Source organism: Perognathus longimembris, chromosome 28, assembly GCF_023159225.1.
Source record: "Perognathus longimembris pacificus isolate PPM17 chromosome 28, ASM2315922v1, whole genome shotgun sequence".
In the NCBI taxonomy this organism is placed as follows: domain Eukaryota; kingdom Metazoa; phylum Chordata; class Mammalia; order Rodentia; family Heteromyidae; genus Perognathus; species Perognathus longimembris.
Genome location: NC_063188.1, coordinates 84,883,934 through 84,906,087, shown reverse-complemented (window position 1 = coordinate 84,906,087; position 22,154 = coordinate 84,883,934). Strand labels below are relative to the sequence as shown.

The 22,154-nt window shown below is 37.9% G+C and overlaps 2 protein-coding genes and 1 long non-coding RNA gene across 3 annotated transcripts in view; 2 read left to right on the top strand and 1 right to left on the bottom strand.

Annotated features, from left to right (window-relative positions):
* Cask (calcium/calmodulin dependent serine protein kinase) overlaps window positions 1-22,154 on the bottom strand; it is a 333,827-nt gene that overhangs the window by 104,895 nt on the left and 206,778 nt on the right. The window contains exons 6-7 of the mRNA XM_048336639.1: window positions 7,744-7,846; window positions 627-802 (exon numbers count right to left, since the gene is read on the bottom strand). Coding sequence (XP_048192596.1) covers window positions 627-802; window positions 7,744-7,846 — 279 coding nt within the window. The remainder of the gene's footprint in view (window positions 1-626; window positions 803-7,743; window positions 7,847-22,154) is intronic.
* On the top strand, window positions 12,202-14,890 carry LOC125344027. The gene is made up of 3 exons (XR_007209403.1): window positions 12,202-12,397; window positions 13,002-13,099; window positions 14,858-14,890. It is a non-coding gene; the product is annotated as an uncharacterized LOC125344027 (long non-coding RNA).
* Gpr34 (G protein-coupled receptor 34) lies at window positions 17,838-19,539 on the top strand. Its single transcript, XM_048336637.1, has one exon. The coding sequence runs from the start codon at window positions 17,990-17,992 to the stop codon at window positions 19,118-19,120; it is 1,131 nt and encodes a 376-aa protein (XP_048192594.1). The 5' UTR covers window positions 17,838-17,989; the 3' UTR covers window positions 19,121-19,539.

Here is a 22,154-nt window from a genome sequence, read left to right as displayed (position 1 = left end):
TGTGAGACATTCATTTCCAATTAACCACCAAAAAGCCAGAAGTGGAGCTGTGGCTCTAAATGGTAGACTTCTAGCTTTGAGTAAAAAGAGCTCAGAGACGGTGCCCAGGCCCTGGGTTCAAGCCCCAGGACTGGCACGTACGCATGCACACAGGCATGCGCGCATACACACAAGATACAGTTTGTGACACTAGCAGTTTAGTTTATCATGGAATGTGAATGGCAAATTTTTCAGCTCTGCTGGCATAAATTTAAAATTAAGATAATAAAATAAGACACACTTATAAAAAGTGCCTGGATAAAATTTTCATCCATGCACATTTCATTTTCATTTTACAAATTAAACAAAAAAGGTTCAGAATGCAGGCCTTTTTTCAACTACACAAAAAAGCGAGGCAGAAGGCGTCTTCACACAGAGGATAGATCAACTGCCGGGGGCTCAGAAACTTCCCTGAGGCCTGTGCTAATGTACAAGGCCACTGGATCCATACGTTAACAGAAATCTTTCTTCTAATGGCCTAATGAACTGGTGGCAGCCGATGGGTTGAGTGAAAGGAGTGACTTCAAAACCCACTTTTCAGGATAATTTAATCTCACTAAAAAAAGGAAGTGATCAAAATAGATTACCTTATATTTTCCTTTAATAATGCCTTCAAACAGTCTTTCCTTGGTTCCATAAAAAGGCAAACAACCACTGAGCAGGATGAAAAGGATCACGCCACACCCCCAGACATCCACAGGTTTTCCATAAGGCTCTCTCTTGACCACTTCTGGGGCCATAAAGTGAGGTGTTCCAACGCGCCCTGCAATTAAAACAACAACATTAAGGAAAACTGTTCACATAAAGTGAGGCTTTTCAGTTGAAAATAGAACAATAACAATCAGAATGAGGAGTTTATCAATGAAAAACATCTCATACCTCTCCCTCCATGACTTCTCTCATCACCTCTTGAAAATAGCTAGCCCAGGATAGGAGACTGGTTCTCTCTCCTGCATTCTGTATGCTACACAGTGGGTATCTAGGTATTTCTTTTCTTTTATTTATTTATTTATTTTGGCCAGTCCTGGGCCTTGGACTCAGGGCCTGAGCACTGTCCCTGGCTTCCTTTTGCTCAAGGCTAGCACTCTGCCACTTGAGCCACAGCGCCACTTCTGGCCGTTTTCTGTATATGTGGTGCTGGGGAATTGAACCCAGGGCCTCATGTATACGAGGCAAGCTCTCTTGCCACTAGGCCATATCCCCAGCCCCTAGGTATTTCTTATTTTATAAAGAAGTTTAAATGTTCTAATCAGGAAGAGGGGCAGGTAGGGTAGGAAGAGGTAGAAGAGCCAGAATGAGGAGAAGGCAGGAGTGAGAGACATACCAGTAGCAAAAATATTAATTTTGATTGTCAAATGGAAATTTCCCAATGAAAACCCACTGCTCAGAAATTTTACCTGAAATATGATTTTAAATCTGCAATTCAGTTCAGTTGATGTTAACAATGCACAATAGTGGTATTTTTAAAAATTACAACAGGACTTCTTAGCTTTCTTCTAATATTAACATTGGAAGAAAATGAGAACCAATAATGATGTACGCTAAAGCAAAACCATGAAGCTTTACCCAGTCTTTGATTAGTATCTTTAAAGAGTTTGCTCTTTTTTTCCCTTGTATAACCACCCCCAACTTTCTGGAAGGAATCTTATACCAGTTGTTAACACAATAATAGCTATCTTTAACTTGGTATCTCAAAGAAGTCTTTTCTTCCACTGTGGAATAAAAAGCTTGTAGCCTGTAAGGAATTGACTGTGGGACAGGGCACTGCATGCTAGACTTGGCAGCTCTTCTAGATATTTGCCGGCCCAGACCCTCCCTTCCTTCCTCTGTCTGCCTGCTTGTCTGTTTGTCTGTTATCATATTGAGTCCACGATAACGTTTACTTTGAAGATTGCAAAATACTGTAGAGTTCAGACTCTAGAAATAATTTAAGAGACCTTCTGACTGAGTCACTGAAAATACATTATCAGAGTCTGTTGGTGGTTAACAAGCTCTGTTGGGACAGAGAAGGATAAAGCAGTTCTTGGCTTGTATATTAGGGATGTACCTCGGTTGCAAAATCATATAGTTTTCCCTCCCCTTGATAAAAAAGATTAAGTTTAGGGTCTCAGTAGGGAAAACATCTTCATTTAAAATGTACAATAAAAACCTTGTCCTGGTTAGACAGAGGTGGCTTTATTTATTGTTGTCTGTCTTGGGGCTTGAACTCAGAGCCTGGGCACTCACTGTTCCCAAGCTTCTTTTTGATCGAGGCTAGTGCTCTTGCCAATTGAGCCACAGCTCCACTTTAGGTTTTTTTTTTGGTAGTTTATTGGTGATAAGAGTCTTGTAGACTTTCCTGTCCTGCCTGGTTTTGAACCTTGATCCTCGTCCTCCTGAGTAGCTAGGATTATAGGCATAAGCAATAATAAGCAATAAGCTGTAGGGTTTATTTTTATTTCCAGATTCTCTAATTTCCTAAATAATACTATGTTATTCATTATACATATAGAGAATATATACTTCAAAACTGTACAATGAAGCTGCAGTGATGTGAGCTATACATCGTACTTCACTGGCTGGGGATGATCCTCAAGAATGAGTCTTGTTCTGATGCACAGGAGCTTGCAGGAGCAGGAGAGAGGAGGAAGCAGAGCAAAAACTCAGGGAACCATTCAGGGTAATTGCTCCCTGGAGCAGTCAAGAACCTGCTGTTGTTGCGATGATGTATGACACTCAACTTGACACTTAATGCTTTCCATCTGGTCAGGAAGGGACAAGCTACTCAAAATATGAACCACACTCTGGGAATAAACAGAGCTACTATGGTCAGTCCCTGATATCCTAAGGAAATTCTTTTCATCTATCTGGAGGGAAGACTATTCAACTGTGAAGAAGTAGTGTTCATTCTTGGGGAAGATTCATGGCATTGGGTTCAAGAACGCGCTCTGAGATGACAGAAAACACCATGGCAGAAAGAATGCACAGATGTGCTTTTGAAATTAGAAGTGAAAAGGACCAGAGTTAACCTTTCACACACATTGACTTCCCAGACTCTTCATTTTTGCTGTTACTCATTTTCCTTCTTTGTAATTACTGTACTTTAATGACTTTACCACAAAATTCTAAGAACAGGAAACCAATTACATAACCAAATGAAATGTCACTGTTTATGAAATACTTCAGATTTATATTTAAACATTTAAACATATTTTAACTCTATAATGAAACCTCCCTACCTGGACTCTCAGGGAGGGAGTTGTTTTAAATAGCTACATATTCTATATTTGAAGCTTTATACATGCAATCCTTTTTTTAAACTTCTACAATTTCCTGACTTCTTTTACACATGCTGCAAATAACATTTTTTTCTGTGACTCAGAGTTGTTACAGTGGATAGTAATTAAAGATCTATGCCTCAGAACAGAAAATACCTTCAGGAACTTCAAATATAGGCAAGGGTTGACCTCTTTGGTATTAAAAGGCTGCTATGCTTTCATGTTCTGGTGTTTGCTCTATTTTTTTTCTCAGGCTTTTATTTCTTTACTCTCACATTGCTTACTCCAGTCCTGGCACCTCATAACTTGTTTATAATCTGAAACTGACTGTAAACTGATTGAAACCAGATTCTTTCATTTTACAGTAATTTCTCAAATGTTTGACGCAGAGAGAAAGACAAGTCTTACAAATCTTGGTCTTTGCCATTAATCACAGAAAAAGCTGGAAATGGTGCTGTGGCTCAAGTGGTAAAGCACTTGCATTGAGTCAAAGGAGCCCAGGGATAGTGCACAGGCCCAGACAGAGTTCAAGCCCCAGGACTGGTAAAAAAAAAAAGTCTTGGTCTTTTCTGTGATTTCAAGTCTTTGATCAATGCTACATGGAGGTACCCAGCCTATACAGTTCTGGTAATATGGTAGAAAAGGAACAGGCTTTCCTAACTAGTATACTTAAGATCAGCTTGCTTTTAAGAATCAACAATTGTTAGTTCACCCTTCAAGAATAGGAGTTAACCAGATAGATAAAAGTGGTGAAAGGCATTCCAACCAGAGGGACTAGAAGGTGAAAGGTATCAATCAATATGAATTTATACAACTTTATGAAAAACAGGAGCAGGTCATTGTCAAAGAGTATCCTCTAAAATTTTTTTGAGGTATTGGGGCTTGAAGGCTGGGCCTCATTCTTGCTAGGCAGTCTATCACTTGAGCCATAACCCCAGGCTGTTTTTGCATGAGTTGTTTTTCAGGTAGGGTCTCAGGATTTTTTCTTGGCACAAGCCTCAGACCATGATCTTCCTACCATGGCCTCCCACAGAGGTGGAACCATAGACATGTATCACCACCCCAGGTTTATTGTTGAGAAGGGATCCTATGAACTTGCACCTTGATTCTCCACATCTCTACCTCCCAAGTAGCTGGAATAATTATAGGTATGAGTCACCACGCCCAACTCATGAATGGGTTTTAAGGGTAGGGAAGTTTTGCTGTCATTATAATTATTGTCTAGGTTCCTTGTTGTATTCTGGATCAGTGGGCTTCTGAACAGCTGAATTTCAGATAGGGAAAGAGAAAATGTATTTAAGTGGTTTTCAGTATGTGGAAACATAGGAAGAGAATTCTATTTGGAACAATGGGTAGTCAGAGACTTCAACTGACAAGAAAATAGCTTTCTGCTTCAAAGTTGATCATTATTAGCAAAATGTCAAAAGTACCTTCAGTAACAGGGAAACTTTTTCTAAGGGAAATAAATTTTCCTTTATCTACTTGTATTGCATTTAAAAATATTATAATGCTTAAACCAGTCACTTCAAGAATACATGGAAAAGTATGGCAAGAAATGACAATATTTTGACTATCAGTATTTAATCTAGAGCATACAAATAATGAACTGTGAATAACTGACACATTGGGAATTTAAATTTAGCTGTAAATTTAGTGACAAGGCTCACAGACATCAGGAAATGGTTTAACATGAAGAAAATGTCCAGGCAAATATCATGAATCTACTCTTCCCCTTTGGTCAAGATGTGCAGTAAAACATGGAGCTCAAAACATCTGAACACTGGGATGTAGTCTCAGAACCCTAGAAACCAAGTCATTCTGTATGGCCAGTGCATAGCATATAAAGAGATACATTTCTTTTCCATTCATTTCCTTTCATATCATCTCATGAACTTTGAGGATATAATTATAAACAATTATCTGCTCCCATTGTGTATTGGTAACACAGAGTGAACTCTACAAATACTAGATTTGGGTGAGTTGGTTTCACAGTGAAACATTTGTTTAAAGACAACTGGGGGTTGTAGTTGTTGCCATTACTTGGTTACTGAAGCAGCAGACATTATTTAAAATAATGGAAATGGAAGAGACAGAACAAAACGTGTTAGATCGATGCCACTGAGCACCTGGTCAGTTGAAGCTATTGTTATGGTGTTCTGTTTTGGCACTTGAACTGTGTGGCTATTAACATAGGGAAGTTCACTTGGCTAATACTTAGGGGGACAAGGTAGCTATCTTTAAACATCTGAATGGCTATCATATGATAGGGTGAAATTATTGAGGTTGCTTCCCAAGTCAGAGTTAAGACTCTGACTTAGGTTGGAAGTTAAAGAGATTTCTATTTAATATAAAGAAATTTTTCAATACTTAAAATAAGTTTTCCAGAAATTAACTGGCATAGGATATAGTAAATTCTTTACCATCTGAGGACTGAAATGAGAGCTCAGCTTTTTGTTGGAAATATTATGTGAGAATTCATAGGACACCTGGAATCCTAGGATTTAAGGATTCTAGGATTAAAGTATGTATGACCACTCAACCCTATGGCTGGTCATCTAATCACTGACAGTTTTGAATTGGCAGAGAAAAAGCATTCCTTGAAATTATGCTGGCCTTGCAGTTGCTCATATTACTGGAAATGATAAGCTGGAAAAGAATGTAAAACATAAATACAATTTCATTTTAGAGGGCAACATGGTGAAAAAAGATTTAAAAATACAAGTAGTGCTGGAAGCATGGATCAAGCTATACTGAGCCTGACTAGCAAAGGTGAAATCCTGAGTTCAAACCCCCAAATCACCCTACAAAAAATCTTAGGCTAGTTGTGTGTCTCAATTGGTAGAATGCCTATGAAGCAAGAACAAGGCCTTGACTTCAAACCTCAGTACCACCTGTATATATCCATATATACAGCCTTGGTTCATTTTTTAGTACATCGTCTACATTATCATAGATGTTCTAGTTACAGTCAAATCTAATGAAATATCCTATGTAACATATTAATGTATTTTTATTTGGCAGGTATTTGAACTTAATATGAGTGTGTGTGTGTGTGTGTGTGTGTGTGTGTGTGTGTGTGTGTGTGTGTGAGTGAGTTCTGGGTCTTGAACTCAGTACCTGGGCACTGTTCCTGAGCTTTTTTGCTCCAGGGTAGTGCTCTACAACTTGAGTCACAGTGCCACTTCCAGATGTTTGGGTGATTAATTGGAGATAGGAATCTCATGGACTTCCTGCCCAGACTAGCTTCCAGTTCTGATCCTCATATCTCAGCCTCCTGAGTAGCTAGAATTATAGGCATGAGCCACTCATTGGTGCCTAGCTAACATAAACTTTTTAAAGAGTGATAAATCAAAAAAGGTTTGGTTGGTATTTTTCACGTTTGTCTTTGTGAAGGCTACCAGTACTTAAGAGATGGAAAAGAGAAATTACTGACTAAAAGGCTTAGAATACATAGAATGGAGAACTAGGCATATTTTTCAAAACTAAGGAATGGAATTAAAACCAGGATAGCATTTGAGCTGGACTGAAACGAAAAAATACAAAAAATCCAAATACTTGAATCTGTAATTAGCATCCACCTCTGTACACTGATGACAAGTTTCTATTTTAACTTTTATATTCTGGCATGGAAAATTTTAAATTAGGTTTTCTTTGGATAATAATAAAAAAATCAGCCTGTGTTCACAGCTGCTTACTCTTCACAACTACACAGGTTGATGACATGACAGAATAGGCAGGGCATTAATAATTAGCCATAGATACCAATCTAAAAGTAGTTATCCTCATGTTCTAGATTTGACTTCAAAAATTACTATGTTCCAAATGTCACCTTCTTTGAAATTGTTTACATCTCTTTATTTAGGGGTTGTATCTAAGTGTTAAGGATACAATGAGTAAAAAAGATGGAGCATATTCTTTTTTCTTTTGGAGGGTGGGGGTGTTGGGGATGGACTGCAGGGCCTTATACATGTTAAGAATGAGCTCTACCACTTAGTCCTCAGGCTTGAAATTTGTTCTTAAGGGACTAAAATTCTAGCTATGACTACAGGCTTATTCAAAACTATCTGAGGGGCTTTCTGGTGAGTGGGGGTGAAGCAGAGTGTGAAATACTGTGGTTAGGTTAATTTTTATTTAAAAGTTTTACATGAGCTTGAAAAACGATCAATTTTTGAAGGGAAAAATTCTGTGTTACCAGTACTGGGGCTTGAGTTAAGGATCTGGGCACTGTCCCTTAGCTTTTTTTTTGCTAAAGGCTGGCACTCTACCACTTGAGCCACATCTCCATTTTTGGCTATTTGGTGGTTAATTGGAGAGAAGTCATACAGATTTTCCTGCTTGGGCTGGCTTCAAAATGTAATCCTCATATATCAGCCTCCTGCATAGCTAGGAATATAGGTGTGAACCAACAGAGCCCAGCTGAGGGAAACAATTTAAAAAGTGGTCTTACCTCCAGCTACAAGTCCAGATTCTCCTAATTGAATAGCTACTCCAAATCCTCCAAGTTTAACAGGTGCTGAATTTTCTTTGGAGGCAAGGAGAACACAGTGGGGCTGGAAAAAAAACAGGCACACAGGAAACAAACCCAAAGAAAAGGATTAGTTGAAGCTAAACAATTCAATTTTTATAAAACTGAGTAACACGATCATACAATACTGCTTTACAATTTCTGAATTGTAAATGCTCCAATTATTTGTTCTCTTCTCACTTTTACCTGCTTTACTCCATATCTTTCAGGAATTATTTGCTTCTAAGACTAGGATATGGTCTTAAAAATGACTCAGAAAACATGATATTGTCTAAGAAATGCAAATAGATTTCTTTTTATGCAACATTTTTTTCCACTGACTGACAGTTGATAATTTACTTCAGGAAAAATGTTATACTTCCTATCTAACTATGTCTTGAAACCTCTGTGTTTACCAACAGGGCTACTAAATTGTGGCTCTGAGGGGATGCCAATGGACCTTTCTTTGTCCAACCTTTCCTATCCTTTCTTTTCTTTGTTCATTCTGCTCCTGAGTAAGATGGGTCCCAAATGGATGTCTGCACTCAGTGGCTTTAATTGAGCCTTATTCAAAGGAATTCAATGTTTTCCTTGGGAATGTGATGTCTCTGGACCTGCCTTTTCTCTCCGTGGAGTGGGAGCTGATGGAGAAGGGAGAAAGGAGACTCCCTGACCAGCCTAGACCAGGGAAGACATCTTTCCCAAGGAGTATTCTAGCTGGCCAAGTCTTCCCAAACACCACATGCTTTGCCGTCACAATGATGAACCTTGTCCTCTGCATCTATCCCCTCTGGGAGCTTGTTGGAGTTGGTGTCAGGAACAGAATTTAATTGTAGGGACCATTAATGTCTGCTCAAATACTATGTTCCTCAATATACCTAACACTGAATCTGACCTGCTGTCCAAATATGGGTTAGTAAAAACGGCACTCCTCTTTAGGCATAGAAGACAGAATAGTTCTTATTTTTTTCTACATTTCATTTATAAACTGATGCAGTTTAAGGTCAGTTTTAGCTGACCTGATAGTTGGTATGGAAAAAAACAGTGCCATAAAACTGAGTTGGTGCACCCAGACAGATGTATGATGATGAAACACAGAAGAGGGAGGGATCCTTATGCTGACCAATGAGAGCACCAGATTCTACTTTCAAATCTATTCTTGTTGGTCTGGGAATGTTGCTTAGTGGTAGAGTACTTGCCTAGCATGCACAAAGCCTTGGGTTCGATTCCTCAGCACTGCATAAACAGAAAAAGCCGGAAGTGGCACTGTGGCTCAAGAGGTAGAGTGCTAGCCTTGAGCAAAAGGAAGCCAGAGACAGTGCTCAGGCCCTGAGTCCAAGCCCTAGGACTGGCAAAAAAATCTATTCTTGGTTCCATCCAAAGAAGTTTAAAGGTCTTTACACAGTCTGGTACCAAGAAAGACAAGCCCTCAAGTACATATGTATAAGAAGAAGTGAAAGAGCAAAGAAATGGCAGGCAAGTGTAACAAATGAGTAGGGAGCAAGTTATGGCATGACAAAGCAGAGAAGAATCAATGGAAGCTGAAAGTGTAGCTCAGTGGTAAAGCTCTTGCCTAGCATGCAGGAGGCCCTGTGCTCCATCTATAGCACTGGAAACAAAAGGGCTATGAGTGAACAAGCAAATGTCTACAGAAATAAAAGGGTAATGACTGTGCTAAGAACTTTCAGTTGTTTCAAGGACCAGTGGATGATAACAGGCTAATAACAAAAGAAACAGACTTGGTATGATTCCAGTGTGGGACACAACAAAAATGCAAGCCCTGTGAAAGATGAAGATGACATAGAAAGAATGCAACTTAGCTCCAAACAGGGTCTCCTGTTTGGAAATTTCTGGTAGAAAATTTTTTTTTTTACCATGAAAAGGTTTATTTTGTAAATGATGCTTAATTATTTCAGCATTAATTTCCCTGTGTCTTTATGTTACATCGTTTTTTAGCTTCTTTGAAACATGACAAAAGTTGGGTGTCGTTGGAAGTTTTTTATTACTTTCTTAGGAAGGAGTAGAGGCTTATTCCAGAAGCATTATATTTTGTTGAACTCCTTTTATATTTATGTTGAACTACATATATTAATTTTCATCACAGTGTAGATCCAGTCATTCTAAATAAATTCTGAAGTGAGAGGAGTCATAAAATTTGACCTTAAGGTAGGAAACAAAGATACCCATAGGTATAAATTAAGAGCATGCAAAGCCAGATACCATTAAGGGTTATGAGGTGAAATTAATAAGGTGATGAGGTGTTTGTTACAAGTCTGATGACCAAGGAGATGTTATTTTATTTTAAGGTGTGTGTGTGTGTGTGTGTGTGTGTGTGTGTGTGTGTGTGATAGAAAGCCTAAAAAGAGACCAGAAGAAAGTGAGAGAGCAAGCCACACACTGATTCTAGGCAGAGACTAAAGTCAATAAGGACAGAGGCATTTAGAGGGTTTGGAGAATAAGAAGGAAGGGTGTCTAGAGAAGAATGAACAAGAGACAGCATGATAGAACATGTGATCTGAGATGATTAAAAGCTCTATCATCTGGAAGCAGAGAATCTGGAAGCCATAATCAAACTTTTGGATTTTATGCTGAGTTAGATGGGAAACTATAGAAAGCTTTGGGCAGGGGAGCACTAAAATCAGTTTTAGGTTGGCACTCTGACCATTCTTTAGTAAGCGATGTAGGAGCCTAAGATCCCAAGAAAGGAGACCAATTAGTTGGCTACTGCAGTTGACCAGACAAAAGAAAATGGTGACACAGACTGGACTAACATGACAAAAGGTGAGATGACAAGAAGTGGTCAAACAACATTTATGTTCTGAAGGTAAAGCTAGTAGAAACTGCCACTAGAGAAAGAGATGAGTCATGAATGATGAGTAGGTTTTTGTCCTCAGCAACAGAGTAAAAATGAGGACATCATTTACTGAAATGCAGAATGCTTCAGCAGGATATAGGGAGGGGGAAACAAGAATCTGGTTTCATATTGACTGAGATCTTAGGAGATGAAGTAGAGGGGAGGCTGGGATTTGAGATGTAAATCTGGGGATCATCTGCATGTTGACAATGAGAGAAAGTCTCTATAGAATGACTGCATACGGAGAACAGAAGAGGTTGGATGGCTGAGCGCTAATTGCATTATCTATATTTAAGAGTAAGATGATAGGAACCATTCAGTAAAGGAAACAGAATACCCAGACAGTGAAGAAACAGGAAAATCACAGCTTGTATCCTGAAGCCACATGAAGAAACTTTTTCACGAAGGACTGTTTTAACAGTGATGATGAATGTTACTAAGGTCATTTAAGTTGGGAGCTGAGAACATTATTAGGTTTGGTGACATGGAAATCACTGTGAGAGTTGTGATGGTGACACTCTCCATTGGACCAGGTTCAGGAGGAATGAGACGAGATAATGCGGAGACAATAATACAGAGATCTTTCAAAGTTATTTTTGTGCTAGGAATGGAGAAATGGGGTGCAAGTGTAAGAGTCTAAAGGAGTTTCTTTTGTTGTTGTTGGTGGTGGTTATAGGACTTGAACTCAGGGCCTGAGAGCTGTCCCTGAGCTTTTTTCACTCAAGGCTAGTGTTCTACCACTATGAGACACAGTGCCACTTCCAGTTTTCGGGTGGTTAACTGGAGGTAAGAGTCTCAAGGACTTTCCTGCTCTGGTTGGCTTTGAACTTTGATCCTCATATCTCAGCCTCCTGAGTTGCTAGGATTACAGGCATGAGCCACTGGCACCTGGCAAGAGTTTTTTCATTTACACTATTAAAAATTCATAAGTAGAGAAAAATGGATAAATAAACCTCCACATACCCATTACCTAGCTTTAACCATTACTGGCATTCAGCCACTATTATTTTTGTTTTAGTTTTAACTGCTTATAGTTCATGGTTTCTAACAGAAGATTTAAAAATAATCATAGCCAGTTACTGGTGGCTAACACCTGTAATCCTAGTTACTCAAGAGGCTGAGATGTGAGGACTGTGGTGAGACTCTTATCTCCAATTAACCATCAAAAGGCTGGAAGTGGAGCTGTGGCTCAAGTGACAGAGCACCACCAGCTTTGAGCAAAAAGGCTTAAGAACATTGTCCAGGCTCTGAATTCAAGCTACAAGACTGAACTGGCACCCATACAAAATGCATTACTAATGTTAGCTTAATTCAGTATAGGAAGACCACTTCATGGGAACAATTTCTAAAATAAGTCTAGAAAGGAACAGAAATTCAATGCTTTTGCTCATATATGCATTATTTCTTAGGAAAGACTAAAATTGCATTGTATATGTATGTTTATATAAGTGCTTATGTAGATGTATACATATTATTCATATATATATATCTCCTAAAATGTTGATAGAACTTCAAATTGCATAGTTGTAAGGATTTTTATTATTTTCAAAAAGAGCCTAAGACTTTTCACATTGAAGCAAAAGAAAGGGGAAAAAGAAACCTTACCACTACATGTGAATATAAAAAAAAAAAGAGAACCCAACCAATTGTCCTGCGACCGGATGGAAGAGCCCAGCTGACACAGCCCAACTGAGTCTCAGGAAGCTTGGGGTTGACTCCTCTTACTTCAGGAAAGCCTGAACTGTAAGTACTCATTGATTTTTTAATGACATAAATGAGCTTTTGTTTTAGTTCAAATTTGATTATATGGACAAACTGAAACCTTATTTGTGCTGACAAGGCTACTCTGATACCAGCAATTCTTTGCTTTTAGAGCAAACTGCTTGAATGACACCTCTGTCTGGGTTTCAAATGAAGCTGCTTTTTTAAAGCTACTCTTAAGTTCTTTAGGACTTCACGATCAATATGGTCACATTGTGTATAGTGCATTTGTATAGTATTAAAAAGGCTTGCAGATGGACCAGAATCAATTAGAAGTTATTTTGAGACACTAAATTTTAGTTCTAAGTATAAATGATAGTACAAGTTATCTATAACTTCTTGACTTTATTATGTTGTGTCCATGTTTCAAGTAATAGTATTTTCTTTATTATTATACTAACCAGAGTAATTGAATTTTAAATATGACATTTCAGAAGAATAGTAAAAGGAAATAAAATATATCTTCATTAATTCACATAACTAAAAATTTAAAATTTGACACCATGAAGTTTACAACAAAAGTTAATATACTACTAATAGTATTACTTTCAAAGTAATATGCTTTCAAATTTTGTTCCGTACACAGCCATTATTGCACGATTTGCAGCATGGCCTGAATAGATTTGGTCATTATTAAGTCAAATTAAATACGGTGAAAGAAAGACTGCTATCATTATCAAACAGGTAGGTATTTCAATATAGCAATGTAATGTTTATATAAAAATGCCTAAATTGCATTCTAAAATCTTTGGTTTATTTGGAGCCACTGACAAAAAAATGGGAGGGGAAGGGTGGTGGCCATGGGAGAGGGTCCAAGCCACTAACACAGCATGACAAACATAGGGACAACATTTGCTAAGTCACAAAGATTATGTACTACAAAATGATTGTGACCATGTCAATATCTAGCACACGGGTCACAAATAAGGTCCATTGGGAAATTAGTCCACTATATGAACACAGTATTTTGTTTCTCATCTTCACTGGCAAATTCGTAACATATCAAACACGTAGTTTTTGAAATATTAATAAATGGCCATAAGAACAGTGACACTGTAATGTCCTAACTGACTTTAAAAGATATGAAAGTCAGTCATTAAGTTTAAACTAGAATCTAATGTGTTAATTTGTTTGTGGAAAAATTGAATACTAATAATGTAATACATGGTAGTTCCTGATATGCTAGTGTAACTATGACAAAAGATGCACCACTTTTGCTTTATGCTTCTGAAGCTTGAGATCAAGCAAAGCCAGCAAACTTTATGACTGGACTTGTCCAACGATTATTTACTTATTTTACTTGTAGATTAGGGCTGAGGTACATGATTTCAGGATGTTCTTTCTGCTAGCAGCTTTCTGGGAACATCTTGATTATGGCTATCTGGCCTAGAAGGAAGCTTGAGAGAAGATATGCTTTGAGAAGTGTGCTGAAACTTCTGTTGATGTGTGATTCTGCAAATTCTGGATTTATTTACTTAATGAACACAGAGGACAAGATTCATTACTCTTCCCAAGAAGCATAGATGGCAAGAACTAGATGGCATAATCTCTTCTTAAAATACTAAGGTGGATAAAGTCAAAGGAATGAAGTCAAAATACTACTAGACATTAATGAAGAAATAGTGATCAGATGCAGTAAGGAGGAAAATTTCATGAAAAGGATCATGAGCTCTCAGTCAGATCAAGGCGTCTCAACTTGAACTCTGCCATTTAAGAGCTGTGTGGTGGTGGGTTCAGTAACTTATGCAATTATTGTAAAGTTTATAGAAATGATGTGTTTGGCCATTTAGCTCAGAGATTCAATTCTTACTATACATTAGATGCTCATAAGAGCTTTTAAAGGAAACCAGACCCTGGGGTCCATTCCAGACCAATTACATTGGAATATATGGGGAAGGAGCCAGGCACTGATACCTTTAAAAAGGCTTCAAGGGGACTCTCCTACATGGCCAAAATTGAGCACCAGCTAGAATCCCTTCTACAAAGTGTCCAATTGGAGGTATTCTTGAAAATCTCCAGAGGTATGATATTTATGATACATTGTGGCATTCTAATTTCCTTACAATGAGGCAACATCTGCTCTGCAATTTCTTCTTTCTTTCTTCCTCCCCCCTCTCCCTTCTCCTTCCTTCCTTGCTTCTTTCCTTCCTTTCTTCCTCTCTCCATCCCTCCCTTCCTTTCTGCTTGCTATAGCACTAGGAACGGAACTCAGGGCTCTGAACTCTATTGCTTGAACCATATACCTCTATCTCCCTTTTTCTTAGTTATTTTCTTGGTAGCATCACACTTTATGCCCAAGTTGGCCTGGACTGGGGCTTGTACATATGTTTCCCCATGTCACAGCCACTGTGCCTAGCAATTGTGCTTTTCCCTATAGCTGGAATAATGGGCATGCACCAGTGCCATTGGTTGAGCTAGTCTCATGAACTTCTTTTTTCCCAGGCTGACCTTGAGCTGCAATGCTCCAACCTCTGCCTCCCAAGTAGCTAGAATTACAGCCTTTAGCCACCACACCCGGCTCTTGTGACGTGCCTCCCAGGGTAAGCCATCTATTTCAACTTGTTTCTATGACATGATTTGATCTCCTCTTCTCCCATTTGGTCCATGGCCTTTTCAAAGTGAGCTTCTGAGGATGAGGAAACACAGCACTCCAGGGGAGACCCAGTCAGCTTGGGATAGAACCAGATCAGCAGTAACAATGTTCATGTAACAAAGATACTACACATTCACAAATGGAACCAAAGATGTGGTTAGATTTTGTGGAAGCTGCATCACACTGCCAACATAGCAAACACAGATTGGTTTTTAATAATGTAGCTGAAGCCTCTCTAGTATTTGTGCCTTTTATTTAAGAGGCGCATGTAGAACTTTACATATTTTTCTACTAAATTCCCTCTTTCATTCAACAGTATTTCTTGTGCTAAGCAATGGGCATAAAGAAACAAAACAGATAGGTTCTTAATGCTAAGGGGGTTTCTAGCAAAGAAGGAACTAAAAGACACTATTTACATATGATCTTTCTAATCATTTCAGCTACCTAAGCACTCACAGTCACCTTACTTCTTGTATCTCAATGCCTTTTCACCAGTGGATAGGATGTTTCTACCTGAGCCTTAGCGTCACTGGTCTATGCAACCACTCAACACAAGTTCATCTCCTTACACCTCTTTCCTCTTCCTAACAATGCAAATTGCTTTGTGAGTTTTATTTATGGCAGCCTGCCACTCTTCCTAGATTGCCCTTTCCTTTTAGGGTATCAGATCACAAGAAACATGCCTGGGTGTTTCCACAAGCTTTTCAAAATCTGTTTTCCTGGGGCTGGGGATATGGCCTAGTGGCAAGAGAGCTTGCCTCGTATACATGAGGCCCTGGGTTCGATTCCCCAGCACCGCATATACAGAAAACGGCCAGAAGTGGCGCTGTGGCTCAAGTGGCAGAGTGCTAGCCTTGAGCAAAAAGGAAGCTAGGGACAGTGCTCAGGCCCTGAGTCCAAGGCCCAGGACTGGCCAAAAAAAAAAAAAAAAATCTGTTTTCCTGCAGTTGAGATACAGAATAGACAAGCCACAGTTCTTCCTCCCTACATTAGTGCCCCTCTCCTCTTCTCCCTCACTAGCCTATACTGTGGAGACAGGCTCTCATCAGGGCTGTTAGAACTTCCTCTTCACTAGCCACTTCCTCTTCCTCAGAATCCAATCCCTCCTCGCTTTCTACTTGGATGTTGTCTTCTACCCAAATAGTTTCTTCTTGATCAAATTATAGAAGAGTAGGAAGAGAAAAACAAAACAAAAGGCTACTTTTTTCTAATGTTTTCTCTGTTTATAACATTGATTCCAAACATCATTTATTTTAATTAAGTTCTGCTTTACATGATAACTTATTTATAATTTGTTCTTTATATTTATTATTATTATTTGTGCCAGTACCAAGGCTTGAATTTGTAGCCTCATACTCTCACTTGGCTTTTTTCTACTGATAGCTGGGTGATCTACAATATCGGCCACATTCCCAGACCTGTTCTTCCTTGATTATTTTGGAAATGGAATCTTGGAGATTTTCTGTCCAGGCTGGCTTCATGCTGTGATCCTCAGATCTCAGCCTCCTGAGTAGCTAAATTTACAGGCATGAATCATTGGTGCCCATGCAGCCTCTGATTTATATGATTGTATTCAGGGTTTGAATGTATATTATTATGAAAATATTTACTGAGAGCAAGGACTGTATGTACTTTTGTTTTCCAAACATTACTGAAGTATGAGATATTTACTAAAATAGGATTAATTAAAAGATGCTTTTTATAGCTAATTTCATTTTTTGGCAGTGCTGGATACAGAACCCAGGACCTTAGAAATGCTAGAGTAGTACTTACTCGACTACTCAATTACATCTTCAGTCCCAAGCTAACTTGTATTGGCTCCTTATTAAGTGCCAGCATCAGGTTCTTCATACACATTTTTCATGTTTACAAATGAGATAACAGGCTTTGAAAAAATTTGTCTTTGATCACATAGGTTCAGTTCTGAAAACCCATCTCTGTCTTTATGTTCTGTCTGTTGGGAGGTCTCTGTAGGGAAACAAGGCTGTTGCTGTAAGAAAGGAATGTGCTGAGATCTGCTGGAATCCTTTTTCTGTCTGCTAGCTGGTCATGACAGGTTTTCAAACTGAGTTCTTCACAGCAGTCAAATTCCTAGTTAACAAGTAGCATTGAGAACATTCTCTGCAGCCCAAAACAAGTAGAATCTCTTAGAAGTACTGCCTCTTAGAAGGTTCTACCAAGAGTTCAAAAATCTTGTACTGGAAGTCCTGTTTCCAATCTGTATTGTCACTCCATGCTTCTAGGTCAGGAGTAGCTCTATGGCTGCTGCTTGTTAGGCCACTTTGTTTTCTCAAACATTATTACAAGAGTATATGTAAGAAGGGTGCTGGCTCTCATAGTCTGTTACATAATAATTGCATATTCCTGTAGGCAAATAATTTTAATATCCCATACCTGGTGTTTAGCATAGAAGGAAGAAATTAAGAACCCTCTTCTCTGTTCCCACTATGAAATGAGATCACTACAAGTTTATCCATCATACACTATGTGGCAACATATACCACAATGAATGCCACATATGAGGGCAAGTGATACTCATCTTTAAAAAAGATGATCTAACATTTCTTTTTACTTCTCTTTCATGCCCGTAACAATCTCCCTAAGAAAGTTCATTTATTTTCATATGACATGAAACCAATCTGCAAGACATGCCATAAACCTAGGAAAGGTTAGGGTAAGATATTCTCTGAGATCCTACTTGGCTGAAGGTCTTGTGACACAGTATACTATTGTATACATGGTGTACATGTCCAAATGGTGGAAAGTAGGATAAAAGTAAAATGTCTCACAATGTCTGAAAAGAAGTCATGCATTATTCATGCTTGAGTTAAAGTAGCTGTTATTAACAAATGATTCAATAGCTGGCATTCTGTTGTAGGAAAAAAAATCTGAAGACATAAGGACTACCACAAGGAAGATGTCATTTAGCACTCCATTTTGATCAGCTCAGAAGACAACCAGTGAGAAGTCACAGTGTAACAATGACAACTACTACAGTTGGAAGCTGGCCTTGCTCCTCCCACAGAATGCACTTTCTAACTAATTACAGTGACCAAGTCTCAAGAAATTTCTCAGGAACGTCAAATGATACTGATAGTAGCTGTCCCATGGATGAAAAATTATTATCTAATGTATTAGCAACATCTTACTCTATTATCTTCATTGTGGGACTTGTTGGGAACATAATTGCCCTCTACGTATTTCTGGGTATCCATCGCAAAAGAAATTCTATTCAAATCTACCTACTTAATGTGGCCATTGCAGACCTTCTACTTATTTTCTGTCTCCCTTTTCGAATAATGTATCACATTAACCAAAACAAATGGACACTAGGTGTGATTATTTGCAAGGTTGTGGGAACACTATTTTATATGAACATGTATATTAGCATTATTTTGCTTGGCTTCATCAGTTTGGATCGCTACATAAAAATTAATCGGTCTATACAACAACGGAGGGCAATAACAACCAAACAAAGTATTTACATTTGCTGTATAGTATGGATAGTTGCTCTCATTGGATTTTTAACTATGATTCTTTTAACACTTAAGAAAGAAGGGCACAATTCTACAATGTGTTTCCATTATAGAGATAGGCAAAATGCAAAGGGAGAAGCAATTTTTAACTTCATTCTTGTGGTAATGTTCTGGCTGATTTTCCTACTAATAATCCTTTCTTATATTAAGATTGGCAAGAATCTATTGAGAATTTCTAAAAGGAGATCAAAGTTTCCTAATTCTGGTAAATATGCCACTACAGCCCGGAATTCATTTATTGTTCTGATCATTTTTACTTTATGTTTTGTTCCCTATCATGTCTTTCGATTTATCTACATTTCATCACAGATAAATGCATCATCTTGCTACTGGAAAGAAATTGTTCACAAAACCAATGAGATCATCCTGGTTCTTTCATCTTTCAATAGTTGCTTGGATCCAGTCATGTATTTCCTGATGTCCAGTAATATTCGAAAAATAATGTGTCAACTTCTTTTCAGAAGATTTCAAGGTGAAGCAAGCAGAAATGAAAGCACTTCAGAGTTTAAACCAGGCTATTCCTTGCATGACACATCTGTGGCAGCTAAAACGCAATACAACTCTAGAAGCACCTGAGGCTAGCACAGTACAAAGAAAGATACAATCCACTATTTTTATCCCCCAAAGATCTAAACCATGATGAAATAAGCTGTAGAATTTATGAAATGAACACCTCCTGAAAGCTGCTTGAATACGTGATATTTCATTTGCTTCAATGTCAAAAAGTTGAAGGCAAAGAGAAGCTTACACTTATCACTAGATTTTAAATCTGTATGTAAGAATCTCAAAATATATTGGTAAGCTAACACTCTTAACATAATTATAAAGTTAAATGAGATTCATAGTTTTAGAAACAAAATTAAAGGAAGTGTCAATGTTTCTCAGTCACTAAAAGTAGTTACTAAAATCAACCACTTAGTACTAATTTTGAAGTATTTTTGAAAGCAAAGTGACTGGGGAATCTGAAATGTCAAGAAGGGTATGTAGGCCAGGGTTCTGTGGCTCATGCTTGTAATCCTACCTACTTAGGAGGCTGAGATCTGAAGATCAAGGTCCAAAGCCAGCATAGGCAGGAAAGTCTGTATAACTCTTCTCTCCAATTAGTTACCAAAAAAGCCAGACATTGGAGCTGTGGTGCAAGTTGTAGAAAGCTAGACTTGAGGGAGAAAAAAAGAGCTCAGGGACAGTGCCCAGGCTCTGAATTCAAGCCCAGGACTGGCATACACATGAAAAGTATACGTGTTCATTTGTCATTTAAAAAGCTTGTGTAATTTGCTACTGTATTCATTTGTCAAAATCTCTATTAACAGATCAAATAATAAAATTCTAATAAAATGATATTACCCAGTATTACCACTTAATAAATAAAAGAATTTAAACACTGTACAGTAAAAATTAAATACAGAAGCTAAGAATTTGCGCCTTACTACCTGGGTAAGGGTGGTTCACGCCTGTAATCCTAGCTGCTTAGACTGGCACAAACAACACGACAACAACAACAACAACAACAACAACAACAACAAACCTTTTGCCTTACTTAAGACAGACTTACAAACAATTCAGTCATCTCAGCCACATGCTGAAAGAGGAAAAGCAGAGATGTGATCCAGCACAGTTAGAATATTTCTTAAAACTGAAGTTGTGTTTCTGAGAAATCAATGTTAAAAAGTGGAAAGATTTTTGTTAGAGCTAAAGATATTTTAATAAGATTTGGTTTGTATATGGCTAGAACTATATTCCACTAGGTATACATAATTAATTGAATAAACAATAAATATTTTTAAAAAGTATAGAAACAAGCAACATTTGAGAAAAAAACTGAAATTTGCAAAAAAATTATTAGAGGGCTGGGGATATAGCCTAGTGGCAAGAGTGCTTGCCTCGGATACACGAGGCCCTAGGTTCGATTCCCCAGCACCACATATACAGAAAACGGCCAGAAGCGGCGCTGTGGCTCAAGTGGCGGAGTGCTAGCCTTGAGCGGGAAGAAGCCAGGGACAGTGCTCAGGCCCGGAGTCCAAGGCCCAGGACTGGCCAAAAAAAAAAAAAAAATTATTAGAGGTTCAGAGGAAAGTAATACATTTATTTTAATCACTTCTGCCTGACAATATTAATAAATGAAATTCAGCACTTGTTTGTATGATTGTAAATAGCGAAAATGTTGATTATATTACAGGTGAAAAATTTGTATTTCTACAAGTCTCTGTACTAAATACACAGTTTAAAAGGTTAAAGTATATTATGTCCATTATTAGTTTTAAAGAATATTAATATAAATATGAATATACTTGTAGTTCTAAAAGTGATCTTGTTACATTAAGTGAGATGATCTTGGCTGGACGCCGGTGGCTCATGCACCTGTAATCCTAGCTACTCAGAAGGCTGAGACTTGACAATCACGATTTGAGGCCATCTCAGGCAGGAAATTCTGTGAGATTCATCTCCAATTAACCATCAAAAATCTGGAAGTGAAGCTATAGCTCCAGTGGCAAGAGCACTAGCTTTGAGCAAAATATCTTAGGGACAGTGTCCAGGCCTTGAGTTCAAGCCCAGGACAGACAGATAAGACAGACAGACAGACAGACACACATACACAATGAGATGATGCATAATAGTACTCTTAAAAATGCCAAAAATGAGGGAGGAGGTAACAAGTTGGATAAGAAATGTACTCACTGCCTTACATATGAAACTGTAACCCCTTAACTTCAACAATAAAGTAAAAAAAATGCCGTGTGCTCAGAAATTTTTGCCATAATATTTGCAATAAATTTTGGCAAAATTAATCCACCTGTAGTCTCATATTGAAGCATGGACAGAAAATGCCTTTAAAGTAAATTGAACTCTGAGACTATTTCTAAATTTTTACAAAAACATCTAGAGACTCAGCAAATTTAGGGCTAATTGTTACAAATGATCTTTTCGTTTTTACTGAACATTGGTGTATGCAAATAGAAAACACTGTTTGTACCCCTCCCAACTCAAGGTTTAGTCCTAGAAGCATACAGAAGAAGAGAATTTAGAAGTAGATACATATTCTCGCCTAGCAAAAGACCTTCAGAACAATTTCTAAATACAATCTTACATATGCCACAGCAAACAAGAGCAAAACGAGTGAGATAGCAGTACAGTGGTGAGTGTTGCTGTAAGTTTTGGAGAGGGATTTCTCTATAAAACCTGGTTGGAAGACGGTTTAATTTGTATGATTCTATAAAAGGTTTGATTTTCAGCTTTAAAAATTGATCAGTCTAGATTAGTCCTGCTGATATAAACGTAGAACTAATATAATTACCACTACTTTAAGCAAAGCTATTGAAAACTATCCACAAGAGAAAGAGAACATGAAATAGTTTTCTCAACAGGCAACCTGGATATTTCAGAAACTTATTAATGAGCTAATTATTTCAAAGCAATTTGTGGTACAAATTGAGCATCTCTAATGTGAAAATCTGCACTCCAAAATGCTTGTGAATCTGTAATGTTTTCAAGTTTCAGATTTTTGGCTTAGAGATGGTCAATCTGTAGAGCCTATGCAGATATTCAAGTCAGAAAAATTCCAAATCTGAAACATTTTATTCTAAGTACTGCATACTTAACCTGATAAAAATTG